The 12,049-nt window shown below is 68.7% G+C and overlaps 1 protein-coding gene and 1 pseudogene across 5 annotated transcripts in view; one reads left to right on the top strand and one right to left on the bottom strand.

The window, feature by feature from the left end:
* Positions 1–10,733, bottom strand: part of PACS2 (phosphofurin acidic cluster sorting protein 2) — a 32,236-nt gene extending 21,503 nt beyond the window's left edge. For all 5 annotated transcript variants that reach the window (XM_070411821.1, XM_070411839.1, XM_070411831.1 and 2 more), the window contains exon 1: positions 10,572–10,733. In XM_070411821.1, the coding sequence (XP_070267922.1) occupies positions 10,572–10,690 (119 nt within the window). In that variant the 5' untranslated portion in view covers positions 10,691–10,733. The remainder of the gene's footprint in view (positions 1–10,571) is intronic.
* Positions 6,042–6,549, top strand: LOC139008702 (large ribosomal subunit protein eL32-like; annotated as a pseudogene).
* Positions 10,734–12,049: the final 1,316 nt, after the last annotated feature.

Raw genomic sequence — 12,049 nt, 5'->3', positions numbered from 1 at the left:
GACAGTGCCACTAACTCCTCCAAGGACTGAAACGTGGACATCTCCACGAGCAAAGTCAGAGACGGCGCAGGGCAGACACAGGGCCGCAGGGCCGTGCAGACCGAGGCTGACGTCCGAGTACAAAGGCTCTTCCGGAAGCACAGGAGGACGAGACCACAACTCGGAAGGCCGCAGAGGTGCCCCCCCCCCCCCCCCTGCGCACCAGCCCCTGGCCCCCAGCCGCAGCCGGGCCCCTGCTGCCGACGGCCACACAGGGTCCGCACGGGACACAGCACCCGCTCGCCTGCCGGCTGGTGTCCTGGGGCCTAGAACCATCCCTGTCCCCTTTTCTTAAAACTTGTCATTGTTGTGGCAAATACACGTGACAAAGTGGACCACGTGGACCGTGTGCAGGGACAAGCCAGTGTCAGGCAGGACCTCTGCATGTGAAGCAGCCACTGCCTCCAACTCCAGCACCTCTCCCACCCGCAGGGACCCCCGGCCTTGGCCGCCACCCTCGCGTTCCTGGCCCCGGCAGGCGCCCCATTGCACTGCCCTTGTCCCAGGGACCCCCCAGCCGGGGCCTCTGCTCTGGCCTCCTCCCCAGGGCGGTTTCCGATTCACCCGTGCTGGGGTGTCAGCCCTCGTCCATGCACGGTGAGCCGCTCCACTCCGGCAGGGCCATGTGCTCAGCACTGCCCCCCAACGGCGGGGTGTGGGGGCAGCTCCAGGCTGTGCGGGGGCCACAGTGCCGGGGGCTGTGTGACCGGCCGAGACCAGCTTTGTTCTGAAAGAGTGATTTGTGGGGCCCCACGGGGACCCTCTGTAGCCCACCGAGCGGTCCCCGGCTTTGCCAGCTGGAGGCACCGGGGCCCCCATGGCAGCGCTGGGCACGGAGGAGAGCGTTGATGGGTTTCTGGACAATGCAGCCGGCCGGGCGGGCGCTGTGAGAACGCTGACTCCCGCCGCGGCCCTCCAGGCCCACGGGCCACGGGCCACGGGCCACGGGCCACGGGCCAGGCCTCTGCGGTCCCAAACGTGCTGACTGTGTCTGTAGGAGGGAGAACTGAGGGGCCTTTTGTTTCTGGGCTGACCCGTCGGTGCCATCGCGTGTCTGTCTCAGTGGGCGCCTGGCTCTGCAGTGGCAACTGGCCAGGGGGCCCACACCCCGTCCGCCTCCAGGGAGAGGATGGGGGCACCCCGGTCCTGCTCGGCTCTGGTGGGCCGCCGGCGGCCCTGAGGCGGCTGTGCAGAGTGAGGCTCCAGCCGCCCGCAGGCCGTGTTGGTCACCTCTCCAGGGCTGGGCCGCTGCCAGCGCCCGCTGGCCCAGAGCAGCCTTCTCTGGTGTCTGGGCCTTATCTGGACACGGCTGCTTCCTGCTAATCAGGAGAGAAGGTCAGAGGTGCCTCTCTCGTCCACGGCCAGCACGCGGCCTGCAGGAGGCAGGGGCAGTGGGGGCTTCGTCTGGGAAGGCTGGGACTCCTCGGAAGGGGAGGCGGGGAGGGGGGCTGGGGTCTGTGCCCACCTCCCGCCCAGCAGAGGCCAACCCCACAGGCGACAGGGCACAGGAGGAGGTGGAGCCAGGCCCGGGGGAGGGGCAGCACGGCCAGCGGACGGAGCAGTAGGTGCCCGCCAGCGGCAGGCCACCTGGCCCTGCAGAGCGCTGCTGTCTGTGCGGACAACGTGGGACACACGCGCCCACCTCAGCTCTGGCCCCAGCCATCAGGAGGCCCGCCCGCAGGCCTGCACCCTGCGCCTGGTGACTCAGAGGCCCGGTCACCCTGCCCCTCCGCCTCCAGCCACAGCCAGGCTGCGGCGCACCTCACCCACACCGCAGGGAACCCCACACTGTCCCTGGCTGGCGAGGCCCTGCCAGGGCTTTCCTGTGAGTGCGGTCCCCCACGCCCCACGAGGGGCTGTATTTAGCAGAGACGCGCAGGCCCGGCTGGGAAGCTGGGTGCAGGGCAGCAGCGGGCACAGGAAGCAGAGATTCGGGTTGGGAGCCCCGAGAGCACCCAGGTGGGGCCACATGATCTCCCTGCACGGCCTGCGGCCTGGACCTGCTACCAAAGCCTCAGGGACGAAGCGATGGCCCCAGGGTGTCGGGTGTGAATGCCGGTGCTGGACACGGCCCCCCAGGTCAGGGACACCGGGGCCCTTTCCCTCCTGGCCCCTCCCCGCCACTCGCTATGCCGCCCTCACACCCCTGCCACTCCTGCTCCACTCATTCTGCTGAGGAACAGGTGATGGGGGCGCAGCTCTGGCCTCGCTTCGCCCTCCTCACCGCCTCTCCCTGGGCCACAGCCCAGCAGGCTCCACGCAGCACCAATCAAACTCCTGGGGTCCCAATAATGGGGTCCACGGCCCCCCAGCCTCGGCCCAGCAGCCGGCCCTCTGGAAACCTGGCCCTGACCCCGGCTGTCGGGCCTTCTCAGCCTCTGACCACGTGTGCCATGGAGCCCAGGGCCGAGGGGGCCTCTCAGCCGCTCCCGGCCCGCGGCCACCCCAGGCCGGCTCCTGTGGGCCAGGCTTCCCGGGGAACAGGGCCACACCGAGGCGGGGTCAGCGGCCACTTCCCACCACCCCATGGGCCCAGCGGTCACCTCTTGGGCCCCGGCCTCTCACCCTGAAGCCAGGATGGTGCCGGGGGCTGTCCACGCGCTGGTGGCTGAGCCGGATGGGGACCCGGCCTCGGTCCATCCTCTCGGGGAAGCTGTGGGGCTGGCGCCTCCTCTCCCGGTGCTGAGCGCCTCCCTCGGCCCCGCCCGGCTCTCAGGGCGCAGATTCCCGCCCGTCAGGCCGTCCCTCCCGGACCCGCAGGCTCACTTCCAACGAGGTGCTCCCGTCAGGCACTGGGGCTGCGGGTCCGGGGAGGACGCTGCAGGTGTGCACCCAGCTGCGCCCCAAAGGGGCCGTCTGGCCCTCGCCAGCCAGGTGAGGAGCCTGGGAGAGCTCAGGCCTGGGGGACAGAGGCTGCGGCCACTGGACGAGCACTGACCACCCTGAGGACGCCAGGACCCTGGTGTGCGGCCCGTCAGAGGCCGGGCCCGCGGACACCCCGACGCCCCGAGAGCTCCTGGGCCAGTGCCCCCCGACCAGGGGCCAGGCCAGTCCTCGGGCTGGTGGGTGGCACGGCAGCCGGCGGGCGGGGAGAGCACACGGCCTGGTTCCAGGGCTTCTGTCCAGGACGGGGAGGCGACAGCTGCCAGGGAGCAAATCTTTTGTTAACCCTCAGCTGAGGCTGCTTTCCCATTGGTTGTTAGAGCCGGGGGGGGGGGGGGGGGTTAGAGAGGAAAAGAGAGAACCGTCCATGTGAGAGAGGGGCAGCGACTGGCTGCCTCTCACAGGCGCCCCAGCCGGGGCTGGGAATCACACCTGCAACCCAGGCACATGCCCTTGACCGGGAACCAAACCCACAGCCTTTGGTGGGCGGGCGACAGTCTAACCACTGAGCACAGGGCCCGGCCCCGGAGCAAACGCTGAAGGACAAATATGTGCCAGGCGGGCACGGGCACGAGAGGCCAGAGGGTGTCCGGACAGGCCGTGCCAGGCGGGCACGGGCACGAGGCCAGAGGGGGTCCGGACAGGCCGTGCCAGGCGGGCACGAGCACGAGGCCAGAGGGGGTCCGGACAGGCCGTGCCAGGCGGGCACAGGCACGAGAGGCCAGAGGGGGTCCCGACAGGCCGTGCCAGGCGGGCACAGTCACGAGAGGCCAGAGGGGGTCCCGACAGGCCGTGCCAGGCCGGGGCCACCAGAGCTCCTGCCAACCACAAGCGCATCTCGGCCGCCCACCGCACCCACCCTGCGCCGCCTCCTGTGCAGGCCCAGCACTGGGAGCCTGGGGAGAGGCCAGCCCGGGACTGGGGCCCACAGGAGAGGAACAGCCGCTCTGCACCCCCCCAGGTCAGGGCCGTGCGGAGCAGGGTGGGGGTGGGAGTGGCGGGTGGACATGACCCCACCTCCTGCTGCTCGGACAGCCAGCAGGGGCTGAGCGGGAGGAGGCCGTGGGTGCTCCTAGGCCCGCCCGGCCACGCGTCTTTCCAGGCCTCACCCAGGTGCTGTGGGGTCTCCCACCCGCATTGCTGCCCCTGCCCCGGCTCCAGGGCCTGTGCTCCGCCCGCCCGGCTTCTCCATGAAGAGGCAGCGCCGGCCCAGGACGCCCAGTGCAGGCCCCGAGTCAGTGGGCAGCTGAGGTGGCAGCTGTCCCACCCCGTGTCCTCTGCGGTGGTGACAGGGAAGGAGAGTCCGCCAGCCGGGGCCAAAGTGCTGAGTGTGCCCTGGGCCGGGGTGGGGGGGGGGCGCGTTTGCGAGCAGCCGGTCAGTGCCTTTCCCCGGGACTGCTCTCCAGGAGGGGCCAGGAGAGAGGGGACCAGGGTGGGCATCTCTCTCCCAGTGGACCCAGGCCAGGGCCCCGGACAGGCACGAGGACCCGCCAGACTCACAGACCTGCGCCTGCCGCTGCCCAGACAACAGACAACGACCTTCCCCGCCGCCTGGAGCTGGGCAGGTGCTGAGCCCAGCAGAACGCGCTCCGACCGGGTTCCTAGGAACAGCCTGACCCTCGAGGAGGGGCCAGAGGCCCTGCTGCCCTGGACCCCAGGCAGGTCCCACCCGCCTCCCCTGCAAGCGACAGGGGGGGGGGGGAGGGGCAGACACAGAAGACGCCCAGCCCTGCCCCCTGCCCAGACCCCAAGGCCACAGCCTCACATCCCTGAAGGCACCTGTGAACAGCGCCTCACTCGCTGGGTCGCGGCCGCCACCCTGCCGCCGCCCCGCCGCCACCCCGCGGCCACCCCACCACCACCCCACGGCCACCCCGCGGCCACCCTGCCGCCGCCCCACCGCCACCCCGCGGCCACCCCACCACCACCCCGCGGCCACCCCGCCGCCACCCCGCCGCGCCAGGAGAAGAAAGACGCACCCGCTCCAGCATCTCCCACCCCCGCTCTGCCTGTTTACCACGCTCCCCGGGGGGCCCATCCTGCCCACGTACAGGACCTGCGGCTGCAGCCTGACTCCACGGGCAGGAACCCCCGGGCAGCGGGCACCACGTGGGCACCGTGCCTGCCTCACCGGAGTGGACGAGGGTCGGTGTTCGCTGGAGATGCCCAGACACACACAGTGCAGTGACCAGGAACTCAGTCCGTCCAGACGGGCCGCTCTCGCTGTGTCACACCCTTCACAGTCCGCCCGGACGGAGGACACCACGCCACCCCAGGCAGGAGGAGCCGGCTCTCAAGCCGTGCCCGCACGCTCAGGGCCTCCCCGCAGGGCCGCCTGGCACCGACTGACCACATGCTCCCCGCCCGCACCGGGAGCCCATGGACACGGACGGACACGGAAGCCAGCCGGGGAGGGGAGGGGCTGCCACAGCCTGGGTCCCAGCAGGAGTCCCGCTTCACGCACCACGAGGGCACACCCGCCTGGCACCGGCACAGCGGTGGGCAAGTGGGCGGCAGCCACGGCCAGGCGCCCGGAGGCCCAGTCCACAGGCCGTGCGCCCCTAAGTCAGCTTCCTCAGTCTCTCCTGGATGCAGCGCCCCCTCCCAGGGGCTGCCAAGGCTGCACCCAGCTCAAACCCTGCCACCCCCACCCATCCACTCGCTCCTGCGCAGCCAGCCCAACCTCAGTCCAGCACCATCCTCCCAACACACACCCTCAAAATAGATCAGTGACTTCCCCAAACTCAAGCGAGCCCACATCCTGAGCACGGCATCTTTGCTCAACTACAGGACGTCCGCCAGCAGCTCCTCCGCACAGGCTCTGGGCAGGACTGGGGACCGCCCTGCCCCTCCACGGAGCCGCCGCCCGCAGCAGCGCCTCGCGAGGGACACGGACGGTGCGGGAGAAAGGCCTGAACTGCCACTGCTTCAGGGACACGCAAAGCCTGCCTGTGGGAGGGACGACGTGGTCGGTGTTCTCGAAGTGTGGAGACCGAGAACGGGGCAGGCACAACCACAGAAAGAGGCCGAGAACTTTCCAGAATAATGGAGGGCGGAGAAGCCACAGATTCAACAACGGGAAAGTAGCTAGAAAACCCCCTACATTTGGAAACTAAGAAACTGAAATAGAGCCATCTCCAGCTGGCACCATGGCCGCCCTCAGACCCCTCGTGAAACCCAAGATTGTCAAAAAGAGGACCAAGAAGTTCATCCGGCACCAGTCAGACCGATATGTCAAAATTAAGCGGAACTGGCGGAAACCCAGAGGCATTGACAATAGGGTGCGTAGAAGATTCAAGGGCCAGATCCCGATGCCCAACATTGGTTATGGGAGCAACAAGAAAACAAAGCACATGCTGCCCAGTGGCTTTCGGAAGTTCCTGGTCCATAACATCAAGGAGCTTGAAGTGCTGCTGATGTGCAACAGATCCTCACTGTGCTGAGACTGCTCACAACGTCTTCTCAGAGAACCGCAAAGCCATTGTGGAAAGAGCAGTCCAGCTGGCCATCAGAGTCACCAATCCCAATGCCAGGCTGCGCAGCGAAGAAAACGAATAGACAGATTGTGTACACATTGTATTTGTGTTAATAAAATCATAAAATTCTGCCAAAAAAGAAAAAAAGAAACTGAAATATCCCATCAGGTTAAAGAAAGAATAACGGGAGAATGCACAAATAAGGTACACGGGGTGATGCTACCCATGCCAGCACGCGAGGGGCCTACGGCTTCCCGGCACTGCAGGTCCCGCTGCACCTCCCTCCCGGCGGTGAACGTGGTGGAGCCGGCCGGCGTGGCTCCGTGGCTGAGCGTCGACCTGTGAGCCAGGAGGTCAGGGTTTGATTCCCCGTCAGGGCACAGGCCCGGGTCATGGGCTCGACCCCCAGTGTGGGGGGTGCAGGAGGCAGCCGATCCACAATTCCTTCTCATCATTGATGTTCTCTATCCCTCTCTCCTTCTCCCTTCCTCTCCAAAATCAATAAAAAATGTGTATTTTTTTAAAAAGTGTTTGATTGCATTCAACACCCCCTGGCAGTGAGCAGAGCGTGAAGCCTGAGGAGCAGCCATCACAGCCACGGGAGAGCTAAGCCCGAGGGGACGCCGGCCTGGGTGGCAGCAGCTGGTGGCTGGGCCACGGTGCCGCCACGTCAGGAAACCGGCCATCTCTCACGGAGCCGACGCCACCCGCCGGCCGCCGGCCAGCTGTTCCGGAGAAGAGAGAGGACACAGTCCCGCAGCCTGTACCCCGTGGTCCCAGCAGTTTGAACACAATAGCCCGACCTGGAAGCAGCCCAAACACCCACCCCCGCCGCAGGTTTAAACGGAGCTCGGCGGGCGCCTTCAGCGGCCACAGTGGCCGCAAGACGAGGCCAGGCCCGGAGCTGAAGTCCTGGAACTGGGGGTGGGGGAGACACACCTACAGGGGTGCTGAGCCGATGCAGAGCTCTGGCTGGTGGGGTGGCCGCTGGGCACCCAGCTGTCACAGTGCATTTCCAGCTGAAGAGCTGAGTGGAAACCGAACCTCTGTGACGCCCTCAGACAGGCCAAGGGACGGACAAGGAGGCCCCAGGGGAGCGCGGGAGCACCCGGCTGGTGTGGCTCAGTGAGCGTCGCCCCGCGCACCAAAACGGTGCAGGTTTGGCTGCTGGTCAGGGTACATGCCTACGTGGCGGGTTCAATCCCTGTCGGGGCACAAGCAGAGGCAACTGATGGGTCTTTCTCTCCCAAATCAGTGTTTCTCTCTCTCTTTCTCCCTTACTCTCTCTCTTAAAAAATCAATAAAATCATATATATTTTTTAAACGTAGCTCTGGCCCTAGCTGGTGTGGCTCAGTGGACACAGCATCAGCCTGCGGACTGAAGGGTCCCAGATTCAACCGGTCAAGGGCACATGCCCAGGCTGTGGGCTCGATCCCCACTAGAGGGTGTGCAGGAGGCAGCTGATCAATGGTTCTCATCACCGATGTTCCTATCTCTCCCTTCCTCTCTGAAATCAATAAAAAAAAAATTTTAAAAAATGTGGGGGAACAGTAGCATGTGAAGAGATGTGCAAGCCCAGAAACTAACAATCAACACGGGAACCTCAGCAGGGGAAATGCAACGGTCTATCCAAGGTGACCAGACTCTGCTGGGGTCTGGGGGGGGCTCAGGGGAGGGGGAGGAGTGCTGTGTCACCACAAGGAAATCCACGACCCGCCACCGCCACCGCCACCGCCACCTGAGAGGAAAGAGACGAGGCCGACCCAGCAGCAGCATGGGCTGCGCACGGCCAAGGACACCCGTCGGAAGAGGGGGCCCTACAAACCCAGGCAAAAGCCTCGCTGGCCCCAAGGAAGCTGCTGAGACGAAGCCGTGGAGGAGAAAACGGGCAGAAGAAAGAGGGGGAATTTCCCTGACGAGGACGCACAGGTGCCTGCATCAGAGACTCAAATGAAAACCACCGACCGTCTCACACCTACCGACTGGCAAACATTCAGCCAGGCAGAGTTGGCACGAAGGCCGGAGGGGCCGGCGCTGGCACAGCGCACTGGGAAGCTGCCTGGGAGTAACGCTGGGCACACCCCCCCAAACCCCACTGCCAGCATGTGCGCACGGCGGGCCTGCCACCCACAGGCGACCCACGCAGGGGCAGGGGCAGGGGCAGGGGCAGCGACAGGGGCAGGGGCAGGGGCACGGGCAGGGGCAGGGGCAGGGGCAGGGGCAGGGGCAGGGGCAGGGGCAGTGGCAGGGGCAGCGGCAGGGGCAGGGGCAGCGGCAGGGGCAGCGGCAGGGGCAGGGGCAGCGGCAGGGGCAGGGGCAGGGGCAGCGGCAGGGGCAGCGGCAGGGGCAGGGGCAGCGGCAGCGGCAGGGGCAGGGGCAGGGGCAGCGGCAGGGGCAGGGGCAGGGGCAGGGGCAGGGGCAGCGGCAGGGGCAGGGGCAGGGGCAGGGGCAGGGGCAGGGGCAGGGGCAGGACGCAAGGCCGACAGCAGCCCAAACCGGAAACAAGCCAAAGGTCCCGACGGCAGAGGAGCACCTGCTGTCTGACGGGGTCACCCCAGAGGGACAGACATCGGACGGACGCCACTCAGAAACGTGGAGATCGGGCAAAACCGAGAGCAGAGAAAATCTGACCCCTTTCCCATGAGGCCCCGCAGAGCACAACTAAGCCCAGCCTGGCAAGGACGCGCGCGGGAGGGACAGCAGGGCCTCGCTCGGGACAGGGAGGGGCCGAAGCAGAGGGGCGATCCCTGCAGTCGGCCACCTACTCTGACCACCCTGATGGCAGCTCCCCGACACCCGTGCCATCCAGCCCAGACCCCACATCCCCGCACACAGGCCAATGGGCTTCCTACTGCAGCTCCGGGGGGACAGCCCCCCACACCGCGCCGGCCTCTCCTGCACCCCCCCCCTCCCAAAGGCCCAGGTACAACTCTGTGGTCTGTCATGGAGCCCGGGAAGCTGCTGGAGACGCGGCCCAGGCAGGCTGCGCTCTGCACAGAGTCTGGGGACACGTGGCCAGGAGGAGGCGTGCATGGACGAGGGGAGCACAAAAGGCCCAGGGGTGCTGGTGACCATGCAGCGGGGCCGGCAGGAGAAGCCGGGGGTGGGGAGGGTCCAGGATGACCCCTGGCTGTGGGGCCCAGCGCTGGGGCAACTTCCAAGACAGGAAAAGGAGAGGAGTCCAGGCCGGGGAGAAAGTCCGGAGCTTGGCTTCGAGGCCCACCCTGTCCACTAGCACAGCCGGGCCCTGCGCTCTAGCGGGCGGGGGAGCCCCCTGCACCCCCAACACCTCACTCCGCAAGACCCACTGAGGGGCCACACCAGCCGCCTGGGCCTGGCTGGCACTCCGGAGCTCCCCCAGTAGGTCCCCCCCTAAAGGCTCCTCCCTGCGGCCCCTGCAGCCCGCTGTCCACTCCAGAGCCAGCCCTGGTGCAAGCGCTTGTCTCCCCACCAGCCTGGAGTTCCATCAGCAGGAACCACCATCGGGAGGAAGCAGCAGAGCTGAAGCTCAGACGGGAAAGCTGGGAGGGAGCGGAGTGGGGCTGGCCACAGCGCCGGCCCTCGGACAAGTCTGGTCCAGCTGTGACCACTGGGCGAGGGGCTTCCCCCAGGTGGGCCGGGAGTGTCTTTTGGGACGGGAACCTAAGCGCAGGCTGCAAAGGGCAGGGACATGTCCAGCAGCCGGCTCCAGATTACCAGGCACAGTGCAGGGGGCGGGGGATCCCCGACCCCAGGACCGAGGAGGATGAAGGATGCTGGTGAAGGCACAGGATCGCGGCCCCAGGTCTGGGTGTCCTCTGGACAGTGTGCCCTGGGGGTCACTCCCAAGCCACTCAGACCTCACAGTGCGGCTGGATGTCAAAGGATCCGTGGTACCCGGTGGGGAGGAGACGGCCTGGGTCAGCTCCTCCAGCGCCCACCCCATCCCTAGGCGCCCACCAGGTGAGCGCCCCGGACGGCCTGGGAGACGGGCCCTGGGGCACCTCGCCGGGACGCGTGTGTCCACAAAGGGGCGCAGACGCCCCGGCCCGCGCGCCAGGTCCCGGGCGGAGTTCCCAGACGGAGGTCCCGGGGGGAGGCCCCGGCGCGAGGTCCTGTGGCCGGTCCCGGGCGGGGGCCCCGGTGGCCAGCAGGTGCGCGCGGGAACAAAGCGCCCGCAGGCGGCGGCGTACCTGGGCACGCAGCTGGGGCTGGAGCCGTCCACCTCCCAGGTGGCGAACAGGTTCATGGGCACCGGCGTGTTGAGGGCGGCGGGCGCGCCGGCCAGGCCCAGGCGGCCCCGCTCGGCCATGGCGCCGGCCCCCCGCTCCTCGGCGGTCTGGGGCTGCGGCCGGGCCACGGACGCGCGGCGGCGGGCGGCGGGCGGCGGGCGGGCCGGGCGCGCGGAGGGCGGTGGCGCGGTCACATGGCGGTTGGGCGGCTGGGACGGCCGGGCGGGCGGCGGACGGGCCCGCGGGCGGCGACCAAGTGCAGCCGCCCCGCCCCGCTCCGCGCGCCCCGCCGGCGGGACCGCGCCGCGCGCCCCCGGGCTGGGACCGCGCGCCGCTGGCGCCGCCGATTGGCTGGGCGGGCGCGCGCTCACACCTCAGGCCCAATCACGGCCCGCGGGCGCCCCCCGGAAGTGAGGTGAGCGCACACCCTCCCCGCCGGCGCCGCGCGAGGACCCCACCCGCCCCCGCGGGAGCGCGCGCCCGCGCCTGCGCACAGGCCCCGCCCCCGCCCCGCCCCGCCCCGCCCCCCGGGAGCGGCGGATGGGCCGAGGGGGACTCGGGTCCGCCCGCGGGGCGCCCACCGAGCGCGCTTCCCGGACCCAGGGCCCCGCAACCCCCCACCCCCCGGAGCAGTCGCCGTCCCCAGGCACCAGCCCGGGTTCTGCGCGTCCCGGCGCCCGCCCGCGCCCTCCTGTCCCGTCTCTCCCACGAACCCCCAGACCGCCGGGCCCCGCGCCCCTCCGGTCCCCCACGAGGCCTGGCGGGCGGCCGGGGGACGCGGAGCAGCGGGAGGACCTGGGTCGCCCGCCCACAGCCTCGCCCCCGGAGGGGTTTCCGCGTGCGGAGCCCTGGGGCACCCCCGCTCCCGCCGGGGGCGGGGGGTGGAACTGAGCCCCGCGAATCCCCTCCGGTTCCTCTTGCCGCCCGAGCCGCCTCATTATCCAGCGGCGCCCTTTCTGCGTGTTCCACCGAAGACGAGAGAAATGTCTGGGTGCAGGGCAGGCCTGGCCGGGGCCCCCAGCGAACTTGGGGACCCAGGCTGGCAGGGGGCGGTGGGCGGAGCTGCCACCGGGCCCACAGGCCGGGCAGGGGCAAAGGTCCCGGAACGGAACCGACAGCTGGGTTTGGGGGCCGAGCAGTCCCCTCCCCCAGCCCTGGCGGGTCTGGTCAGTGGCCAGGGGCTGAGATTTGGGGAGAGCTCCCCGCATCACACGGCTGCTCTTCTCCCGCCCTGTGCGTCCTGTGGTCTCCAATGGTTTTGCTGAAATGAACCAAATCCACGTGCTCCCACGGCCCCCAGGGCCCCTGCAGTCCTTCCCCCCCCACACACCGCCCCGCGAGGACCCCCCCTCCGGCCTCCAGCTGTAACCCGCTATCTGGAGCGGAAAACAGCTGCGGCCGCTCCAAGCCAAGGGCGCGCTGGGGAGAGAACAAGAGGA

Source organism: Myotis yumanensis, unplaced genomic scaffold, assembly GCF_028538775.1.
Source record: "Myotis yumanensis isolate MYYU_CA2020_CCGP unplaced genomic scaffold, mMyoYum1.0.hap1 SCAF_1, whole genome shotgun sequence".
In the NCBI taxonomy this organism is placed as follows: Eukaryota; Metazoa; Chordata; class Mammalia; order Chiroptera; family Vespertilionidae; genus Myotis; species Myotis yumanensis.
Note: the sequence above shows the minus strand (reverse complement) of the source record. Positions and strands in the feature narration are given on the sequence as shown.